This window comes from Orbicella franksi, chromosome 1 (assembly GCF_964199315.1).
Source record: "Orbicella franksi chromosome 1, jaOrbFran1.1, whole genome shotgun sequence".
NCBI lineage: Eukaryota > Metazoa > Cnidaria > Anthozoa > Scleractinia > Merulinidae > Orbicella > Orbicella franksi.
Window position 1 is genome coordinate 20,155,881 of NC_138145.1, and position 10,285 is coordinate 20,166,165.

Genomic DNA, 10,285 nt, shown 5'->3' on the forward strand with positions numbered 1-10,285 from the left:
CCTTCTTTGTATCGATATATAAGAAATGCAAACATAGGCCTTTACTGAACCTAGTGGTTGCCTTGTTTAAATTGATAAGAAATGCAAACATAGGCCTTTAGTGAACCTAGTAGTTGCCTTCTTTGTATTGCTAAGAAATGCAAACATAGGCCTTTAATGAACCTAGTAGTTGCCTTGTTTAAATTGATACGAAATGCAAACATAGGCCTTTACTGAACCTAGTAGTTGCCTTCTTTAAATTGATACGAGATGCAAACATATTAGGCCTTTGCTGAACCTAGTTGTTGCCTTATTTAAATTAAAAAAAGCTTGGTTAAGAGGCCCCTAGTCAAGAGAATACCTCTACTGGGAAAAGATGGCCTTCTCTAGCTCTTTGACTGTGTTGGCTATTTGTCTTTCCCAAGACAAGTTAGGGCTGCGTCCAATGTCTTGTCCACGAAACACCTGATTGTGTTTTTTCTTCACATATGCACAGAAGTCGTTCTGCAAATAGGAAAATATTGGGAAATATTTTTCTATATTAAACATATAACAACATGAAATAATGAACAAATAAATCAATGAATCAAGCAATCACAAAATGCAACTGTAAATCTATTATCTATCATTATCTAAATCAGTCAGTAAAGTAGCATAGCAGTAGCATCATCAGGGGAATCAGTTGCTGTGGAGGGGCAGTAGCATGGCAGTTCAGTGGCCGTGGAGTGGAAGTAGTATGGTAGGTCGGAGGCAGTGGAGTAACAGCTGTTCAATGGAAGTGGAGTGGCAGTAGCAAAACAGTTCGGTGACCATGAAGTGGCAGTTGCGTGGCAGTTCAGAGCCCGTGGGGGAGACTCCCATATGGAGTGGATGGGGATGCTCATCGGAAACTTTGACTTTAACCCCTAAAAGAGACCAATCTGGGTGTGGCCGAAGCTTATGCAGACCCCTAAAAGAGACCAGTTTATAAAACAGACAAATAAAAAGTACAGTGACTTTTAATGATTTATATGAATTGAGTAAATATAAAGAATCAAAATTCTTTCTGTTGTTATTTCTTCGCGTGCATCCTTAACGAGACCTTGACGGCTAAAAATAATGACATTTTGCCCGGAACACCCTAAGCAAGACCAAAATCCGAAATTTACACCCCCAAGCGAGATGACAAGCATCCCTGTCCATTCCATATGGAGTCCCCCCCCCCCCTGGGGTTCAGAGGCAGTGGAGTGGCAGTAATATGGCAGTTCAGTAGCAGTAGAGTGGCAGTAACATGGCAGTCCAGTGGAAGTGGGAATTAGCAGCAGCATGGCAGTTCAGTAGCAGTGGAGTGGTAGTAACATGGCCATTCAGTGGAAGTAGAGCGGCAGTAGTATGGCAGTTTAATAGTAGTGCAGTGGCCATAGCATGGCAGTTCAGTGGAAGTAGAGTTTCTGTGGCATGGCAGTTTAGAGGCATTGGAGAAGCAGTAGCATGGCAGTTCAGGGACGTAGATTGGAAGTAGCATGGCAGTGGTGTGGCAGTAGCATGGCAGTTCAGTGGAGGTAGAGTGGCAGAAGCATGGCAGTGGAGTGGTAGTAGCATGGTAGTTCAATGGCAGTGGAGTGGCAGTAACATGGCAGTTCAGTAGCCATGGAGTAGCAGTAGCATGGCAGTTCAGAGGCAGTGGAGAAGCAGTGGCATCACAGTTCAAAGAAAGTAGAGAGGCAGTAGGATGGCAGTTCAGAGGCAGTAGAGCAGTGGTAGCATGGCAGTTCAATTTCATGGAGTGGCAGTAGCATGCATGGCAGTTTAATGCCATGGAGTGGCAACGGCATGGCAGTTCAATGGCATTAGAGTGGCAGAAGCATGGCAGTTGAGAGGCAGTGGAGCAACAGTGGCATGGCAGTTCAATGGCATTAGCAGAGCAGTAGCATGGCAGTTTAGTGGCAGTAACAAGGTAGCTCAGTGGCATGGCAGTTCAATGGCATTAGAGTGGTAGTGGCATGGCAGTTCAGAGGCAGTGGAGTGGCAGTAGCATGGCAGTTCAGAGGCAGGGGAGCAGCGGTGGCATGGCAGTTCAATGGCATTAGCGGAGCAGTAACATGGCAGTTCAGTGGCAGTAACAAGGTAACTCACTGGCATGGCAGTTCAGCGGCATGGAGTGCCAGTGGCATGGCAGTTCAATGGCATTAGAGGGCAGTAGCATGGCAGTTTAGAGGCAGTGGAGTGTCAGTAGCATGGCAGTTCAGTGGCATTAGAGTGGTACTGGCATGGCAGTTCAATGGCAGTGGATTGGTAGTAGCTTGGCTGTTCAATCAGTTGAGAGACATTAGCATAGCAGTTCAATGCCATTGGAGTGGCAATAGTATGGCAGTTCAGAGGCAGTGAAGTGGCAGTAGTATGGCAGTTCAGAGGGAGTGAAGTGGCAGTAGTATTGCACTTTAGAGGGAGTGAAGTGGCAGTGGCATAGCAGTTCAGAGGTAGTGGAGTGGTAGTAGCATGGCAGTTCAGAGGCAGTGAAGTGGCAGTAGCATGGCAGTTCAGTGGCAGTGGATTGGCAGTAGTATGGCAGTTCAGAGGCAGTGAAGTGGCAGAAGCATGGCAGTTCAGAGGCAGTGAAGTGGCAGTACCATGGCAGTTCAGTGGCGGTGGATTGGCAGTAGCATGGCAGTTCAGAGGCAGTGGATTGGCAGTAGCATGGCAGTTCAGTGGCAGTGGATTGGCAGTAGCATGGCAGTTCAGTGGCAGTGGATTGGCAGTAGCATGGCAGTTCAGTAGCAGTGGATTGGCAGCAGCATGGCAGTTCAAGGGCAGTGGAGTGGCAGCAGCATAGCAGTTTAGTGGCAGTGAATTGGCAGTAGCATGGCAGTTCAGTGGCAGTGGAGTGGCAGTAGTATGGCAGTTCAGTGGCAGTGAACTGGCAGTAGCATGGCAGTTCAGTGGCAGTGGATTGGTAGCATGGCAGTTCCGTGGCAGTGAACTGGCAGTAGCATGGCGGTTCAGTGGCAGTGGAGTGGCAGAAGCATGGCAGTTCAGTGGCAGTGGAGTGGCAGTAGTATGGCAGTTCAGTGGCAGTGGATTGGTAGCATGGCAGTTCAGTGGCAGTGAACTGGCAGTAGCATGGCAGTTCAGTGGTAGTGGAGTGGCAGAAGCATGGCAGTTCAGTGGCAGTGGAGTGGCAGTAGTATGGCAGTTCAGTGGCAGTGGATTGGTAGCATGGCAGTTCAGTGGCAGTGAACTGGCAGTAGCATGGCAGTTCAGTGGCAGTGGAGTGGCAGCAGCATGGCAGTTCAGTGGCAGTGGAGTGGCAGTAGTATGGCAGTTCAGTGGCAGTGGATTGGTAGCATGGCAGTTCAGTGGCAGTGAACTGGCAGAAGCATGGCAGTTCAGTGGCAGGGGATTGGTAGTGGCATGGCAGTTCAGTGGCAGTGGAGTGGCAGTAGCATGGCAGTTTAGTGGCAGTAGATTGGCAGCAGCATGGCAGTGCAGTGGCAGTGAAGTGGCAGTAGCATGGCAGTTTAGTGGCAGTAGATTGGCAGCAGCATGGCAGTTCAGTGGCAGTGGAGTGGCAGTAACATGGCAGTTTAGTGGCAGGGGAGCGGCAGTAGCATGGTAGTTCAGTGGTAGTAGCATTGCAGTTCAGTTGCAGTGAAAGTAGCAATAGCTGCGGCAGGAACAGTAACAGTAGCAGTATCAAAATGACATTTTCTTTATCGTTTGTTAATGCCAATGAATCATTGAATGAAAACTTTATTAATGTGTCAGTGTATTTAGCTATAGATTAGCTAATTGGTGACACCTAACTAAAGTCAATGGGTAATAACTAGTTTACAAAAATTAATAAATAAACAGTTGAACAGGAAGTTATAAAGAAAAGGCAGTTACTACACTAGCCTTCACAGCAGCTAAACTAGTTAAAAATGAGATATATTGGTAGTAAGGCCCCCTAACCTGCTTGATAATGAGAATGAGGAGTCTAACCTTAACAGGAATAGACAGATGTCAACACAACAATAACAGAAAACTGACCACCTAAATGGACCACTTCGACAATGTCATGCTTTTCTGATATATTTTTATTCAAACAAAAAATAAGCCTCACCGCTTGATTTATTGCGTTGAATTTCGTAAATATGTGAACTTTCAAAAGAATCTGTTGCAAACGCAAAGAAATATGGGATTCCAAACTTGGCAATTTTTACAAAGCAATGTATGCAAGCGTGCAACCGCTTGTCCCCTGCCATACATTTTCTTTGTAAAAGCTGGCAAGTTTGGAGTTCCACATTCCCAAGTATTTGGAACATATTCTTTTGAAGCTTCAAATATTTACTCAATTTGGGGTGATAAATTGATCTATGGAGGTGTTTTTTTGTGCATACGAAAAATACAAAAACGTGAATGATACTGCGATTACTATTAATGTCATGTCCTTCTGCTATCGTCGTTCAACGTATAAAGGATTGAAGAAGTCAAAGTAATTGGATCGCTGAGAACAAATGCTTAAAATTGGCTAATGGAGTTAAATGCTGAATAAATTCCTAGAGATCATGAAAGGATCTCCCTGTTGCGAATATTCATATCTGAAGGCCCTGTCGAATTTTGCGAAAAACACGTGTGTAAAATCTGCCTGTCGCTCACGAGACTTGCCGTACTAGCATAACACTTTAATTTGCTGGAGATTAAAACTTGAGAGGGACATTTACATCGAAAACTTAGCGAAAATCTTGATGTTTAGAAAAGTAATAAGAAATTCAATGCAGCATCCGCTTTGTCTTTTCACTTTCACTTTCGGAAACTTGGCAGCTGCCTAATTATATGCGATAATTGCCGTTAACCAAAGAATACGTACAATGTGGCTGTGCTCATTTCAGGCAAAAACAACCGGTGTACGAGTAGATACTAGTTGTAAAGAGTCAAACATACCCAGGTTCCAAGCTGAAGCATGGGATGGCAAAGTTCATCTGCCAATGCTATGCACATCTTCATGGCTTCATCCTGTTCTCCTGGTATTTTTTCGGAGAAGGATGAAGATACGGCAATTATTTCCCCGGCAATTGCGACTAGCATAGAAAGTTTACCCCACGTCATGCTTTGCGGAGGACTACATTCCTTTACAACATGTAGCCAGAGATCTTTCGGATTCTTGCCCGAGCTTCTGAGCATTCCTCTAACATCTAGTCTGCCTTGAAAGCCCTCCATGAGTTGAACGAGATACTCGGCCGCGTTCGACGCCGATGACTGGTCAAAGGGATGCAATCCATTTCTCTTCTTTACATAGAAATTGAGAAGAATGGAAAGGTCTCTTTTTCTTTGAAAAGCAGTCAGTCTAACAACTAGATCTTCTCTCCCAATATCGTGCATACATTCCTCCAGGAAGGTAACGTCGACCCAAGACATCTTCGCAGCTTCCTCTAAGGAACGGAAAAGGCTCAGAACTCCTTCATTTCGTCTTGGAACTAGCTCAGTACAGAGAAATTGAAGTTCTTTACACTGTTCTTTGTCCAGATCGCGAGAAATCTGAATCAAAACAGCTCTGTAAATCTGTCGTAGTCTATCAGTCATTCGAAACTGTAAGTTGGTGATGGTTTGGCGGTCACAAGGGGCTGAACGAAGGCTAGGGAGCCTTTATATACCGCCAAATTCTTAATAACACCAAATTAGGTCATTGACGTGTCTGGTTATCATGGGAACACAATTAGTTATGCGAAGGCATGAACGATCATCAAATTAATTATAAAAATATTTACCATACGAAGTTAAAAAAGTAAGTTATTTGAGGTGTAAAGAGCGTTAGCTGTTTTCTTGCAGTTTGATAGGTCAGCGTTCGAGAATACAATAACAAAGACGGACAAAATTATAGAGATTTGCAATTGAGGAATTTCCCCTTTGGTGTTGGCACATGGCCATGGTTGGCACACAAAATAAAACCGAGAACTTGTAATGCAATTGAGAAAAGAAAAAGAAGCTTAATGATTTGTAAAATCCTACAAAGTAACGCAATATACCCCTCTACTGGTTGTAGTTTTGTGACAAATCATTTAGTGACAATTACAATTACGGCAAATTTATTTCTTGAAGCCAGCCCTGCTGCATAATGCCATTTATTGACACCTCCCTTTTCTCTAAAAGAAGGTGTAAAAACATGCTAGTGATACATTAAAGATCATAATAATTGGACAAATTTAGTTACTAGACGTTCACAGAGTTAGTAGAACCTAAGGCTTAAGCTAAGTGTTTCTTCATGAAATCTATCATCCTTCCTAGAGCCAAATCACAGATTTCCTTGGTGTAATTTGGATTGGTGGGGTTGGTAAAAGCGTGGCCCGTATCATACATGAACACTTCATAATTCACTCCACCAGTATCAAGCTTCTGCTTTAAAGATTCAACATCTTTAGGTGAGGAGAACCCAGCAAGGGTATCCTTACTCCCAAAATGACCTTGTAAAGGTATTTTGATCTTTCCCACATCACACAGGTCTGCACTGGGGATGCCATAGAATGGAGCAGCAGCTGAAATCTCTTTAGGGGTGAGGGCGGCAGAAGCCAGAGCCAAGGCTCCACCCATACAGAAGCCAGTCACGCCCACCTTCTTGCAACCTAAATGGAAACCAAGAAACATGGACATGAAAAGTGCTATCTGACAACACGTTACTTTTAATGTTCCATAAACACAAAAAGGGAAGTATTGGGTAGTCCCCTTTGCAGCTGTTGTTAGGGTCGTCACACAATGCTTCTCCCTACTAGTGGCAAGAAGCATTGCCTGACGACCCTGACGACAGATGCAAAGGAGACTAGGGATTGGGCTGTTACAATTTAATTCTAAGATTATACAATCTTTGTGGGTGAAAAAGAAAAGGGATTTGAATTTTTTTGCAGAAAGTAAAGGGGTTTGTAACTTAAGATGGTGGAAGGGGGGCTTCCTCACAGGTCCAAATGTGCAAAACAGACACCAGTAGATTTTTTTAATTTTCTAGTACGTAAATAAAGAATTATAGCTGTTTAAAATGGTACATGTGGTTGGTGTCACCAAAACATTTTAAATTTATGTTTATGCTAGCCTTACACAAAATTGAAGTTATGTAGCAGTAAGTAAAACCAAAACTCTTCACACAGAAATATCTAACTGAAAAGCAAGACAAATGCCAGCCCCAATAGGGCGTCATACTCTTATAATAACACCACTAGTACCTTATAAAAAGTAAGGATAAAAGCTGGTATATTTAAAGAAGTCATGTAGTGCACTATACAAGTCAAGAACACATGGAAATCATGTTCAGAAATGATGAAAGAAGGATCTCTAAAGATGAAAACAGGACTTCTTCATCTAGAGTCCAGTGTCTTAACTACAATTTTAAAAACAACAACATTTATTATATTATTTGTGGGAGGCATGGTGGCTTTAGGGTTATTTTGCTGGACTTGAAATTTAGCCATACAGGTAGAGCCCTGGCTGAAGATGGCAAGTTGTGCTCTTAAGTATTAGGCACTAGTCTCACAGAACTTCTCTCCACCTAGGTGGGTAAATAGTTACTGGCAAATTTTCACTGGCTCTGTTGGCCTATGTGAGAGTCAAATGAAGAGGTGCACAAGAGAGTTAAAATGGAAACTATCAGTGGAAAAGTAAGGAGAAGGAGGTGGACATGGATTGGACACATGCTGTGAATAGATAACAGTTCTCTCCCATGAGTTGCACTTACGTGGGTACTAGAAGGAAAATACAAGAGAGGAAGACCCAGAGAAACATGGCATAGGATAGCAGAGATTTAAGAGCAAATCGTGATGGGTTGTTGTTCTTGGGTAGAGGCAGGGCTGGTGGTGACTGACAGAGTGTCTTGGATAAGTAAAATTTCTGACCCCATTCTCCATATGGAGAAGTGGAACTGACGATGACTGGTTAGTTTAGACAACCCTGATATTTGGTTGAAAATTTAGGAAGTGAGGCAGGAAGTTTAACCCTCTTAAAATAAGGTTCCAACTTTTATAATTGGCAGTCAATATGATACGATAAAAGTGTGTATAAATACTATAATTAACACAAATCCAAAATGTTTTGATCCTTGATGCTTTGACAAGTAAGTTGAACTCTTGTACTTGCACCAGTTGCTTTTCTCTCATGTTTGAATAAACACTTTTGATTGGGTTTATATTGCTATGCTACTGGTGAAAAGCCTTTTCAAATTGGCCATTAAATGCCTTTTCCTTTTAAGTACATAAACTTTGTAAAACCCTTTAAATCTGTGCCCTGTTTTAGACTATGAAAAACTAAACTGACTCAGTTTTCAATGTAGGAAAAACCTTTGTGGGATTATGTATCATGCACAGTTCTATCTATTAATCTCCTTTCATAACAGTCATGATATAGATATCTACCATTGTTATATAGCTGGCGTTTTTGTTGCTACAGTGTGCCCATTCATGGTCACATGACATCTAACAATGAAACTGTTCCCACCAAATGCCATGGGCGGGGAACATTGCAAAAACTATGACATCAAACGGGAAACAGTTCACTCTTACCCGCAAAATTTGCCAATAAAGTGATTATTTGTTTTCCACCTGCTTGACCCATTTGTTTTACTATATAACAAATCACTTAATGACTGATCCCTTGGGGAACAGTGAATTTGTTTCCCTCGAATCTCAATGTTTCCCTTGCCTTCACCTCAGGAAACATTGCGATTCTCGGGAAACAAAATTCACTGTTCCCCTCGGGACCAGTCAATAAGTGCTAATTATGCCAAAGGCCCAAGCCATGGATACACCGTTGATAAGGGAGTAACCCCTCTTCCCAGTCCACCCCAAATATTGGACCAACCTTTTTCCTTCAAATATTTCGCCGCACCAGCTATGTCTTGCACCGCCCCTGGCCAGTCCAAATCAGACATGTAATGCCCCGCTGTTTCATGATCTGTTGCTACCTTTCCGCGGTACAGATCAGGCACCAGAGTTACCAAGTTGCCTCTCTCGGAAATGTCTGCAGCCTCCTGTACAATGATATCGTTCATTCCCCACCATTCCTGCACCACAACAAGACCCAGGGTTGATTTACTTGGGTCTCCAGTGAACACTCCCGGACAGGCTCCTTGTTTATTCTCAGAAGGAAAGCGAACTTTCTCCTTCGTACTCATGACGAAGCTAAATTGTAGCTATCAAATATCTACACGACTGAAAAAGAAACCTACAGCGAGTGAGAAAGGCGCTTGTGGCTTGGGCTCTAGCGTCCACTCCTCCCTCATTTTCCAAATATTCTCCAAATCATATATTTGTTCTCCTTACAATCATTATAGACATTTTTCAAAACCTCAGATGTTATTCGGTTTCGACAGTCTCTCAAATAACGTTTCCAGCACAATTATGTAAATTGATCCCTTAGGTGACAAATGGAAATATGAGTAAATGAAGGATTCGAGAGATACTAAATCAACCTGAAAGAGATCTTTCTCAAGCTTAAGTACCCTGAGAGACTCATTAACTGTACAATCACCAGATTCATTGAGTCGCAAGACCGAAAACAGACACTTGATATTCAAGTTAATAAGCCCGTTCGGATTATTCTTCCCTTTAAAGATCAGCGATCAGCCGACTTAGTACGACTCAGCTCTCCGATCTTGCGAAGAAAATTAACAGTGACTTGCGCCCAGTGTTTAAGAGCAAGAAAGTTGCTGAAGAAATCAAAGTGACGGAACCCAAACCACCTCTTGTTAACGAACAATGCGTTGTTTATGAATACAAATGTGATCTGTGCGACGCAGATTATGTGGGCTATACATGCCGACACCTATTTCAGCGCATTAATGAGCATAAGCATTCTGTCATTGGTAAACACCTGCGGGACGTACACAATCTGAGGAACAAAGATCTCCGTGACCAATTCACAATCCTCAAGAAATGCCGTCGGAAACTGGATTGTTTAATTCATGAAATGCTCTTCATCAAAAACAAAAAACCAACACTTAACACTCAATCTGACTCCATTAAAGCAAAACTTTTTATTTGACAGTTCAAGCGCACCACGCTTGGTATTTTTATTTTTATTCATCGATTATTTTTCTGTCTTAATCACATTCACTGAGACCTTCACACGTACATTCACTATATAACGAACTCACATAACGTATCTTATTTGAATTTGAGAATGATGGCATGGAGCCGTCGAAACGTCATTCTTTATCGCTGCTTTTTACTCTTAATTGTTTATCGAAAACCTTAGTTATCAGATTTTATTTTGTCACGGAAAATTGAAGTTAAAACCAGTATTTGAAATAAAGCATTTCCTTTTTCAAAGATTGTGGATATGAAAACGTACCTAATCGTTTTTTGTTTTG

The 10,285-nt window shown here is 42.5% G+C and overlaps 3 protein-coding genes and 1 pseudogene across 3 annotated transcripts; all 4 read right to left on the reverse strand.

Annotated features, from left to right (window-relative positions):
- Window positions 1–233: 233 nt before the first annotated feature.
- LOC145483744 (uncharacterized) lies at window positions 234–5,786 on the reverse strand. Its single transcript, XM_081462295.1, has 2 exons — window positions 4,882–5,786; window positions 234–483 (listed from the first exon to the last, which is right to left on the reverse strand). The coding sequence occupies exons 1-2, from the start codon at window positions 5,518–5,520 to the stop codon at window positions 343–345; spliced, it is 780 nt and encodes a 259-aa protein (XP_081318421.1). The 5' UTR covers window positions 5,521–5,786; the 3' UTR covers window positions 234–342.
- On the reverse strand, window positions 1,185–2,272 carry LOC145496022 (uncharacterized). Its single transcript, XM_081475637.1, has one exon. The coding sequence runs from the start codon at window positions 1,928–1,930 to the stop codon at window positions 1,274–1,276; it is 657 nt and encodes a 218-aa protein (XP_081331763.1). The 5' UTR covers window positions 1,931–2,272; the 3' UTR covers window positions 1,185–1,273.
- Window positions 2,288–4,262, reverse strand: LOC145499603 (uncharacterized; annotated as a pseudogene).
- Window positions 5,787–6,043: 257 nt separating the features above from the next.
- LOC145483754 (protein usf-like) lies at window positions 6,044–9,186 on the reverse strand. The gene is made up of 2 exons (XM_081462300.1): window positions 8,776–9,186; window positions 6,044–6,557 (listed from the first exon to the last, which is right to left on the reverse strand). Exons 1-2 carry the CDS (start codon window positions 9,086–9,088, stop codon window positions 6,181–6,183), a joined length of 690 nt encoding a protein of 229 aa, XP_081318426.1. The 5' UTR covers window positions 9,089–9,186; the 3' UTR covers window positions 6,044–6,180.
- Window positions 9,187–10,285: the final 1,099 nt, after the last annotated feature.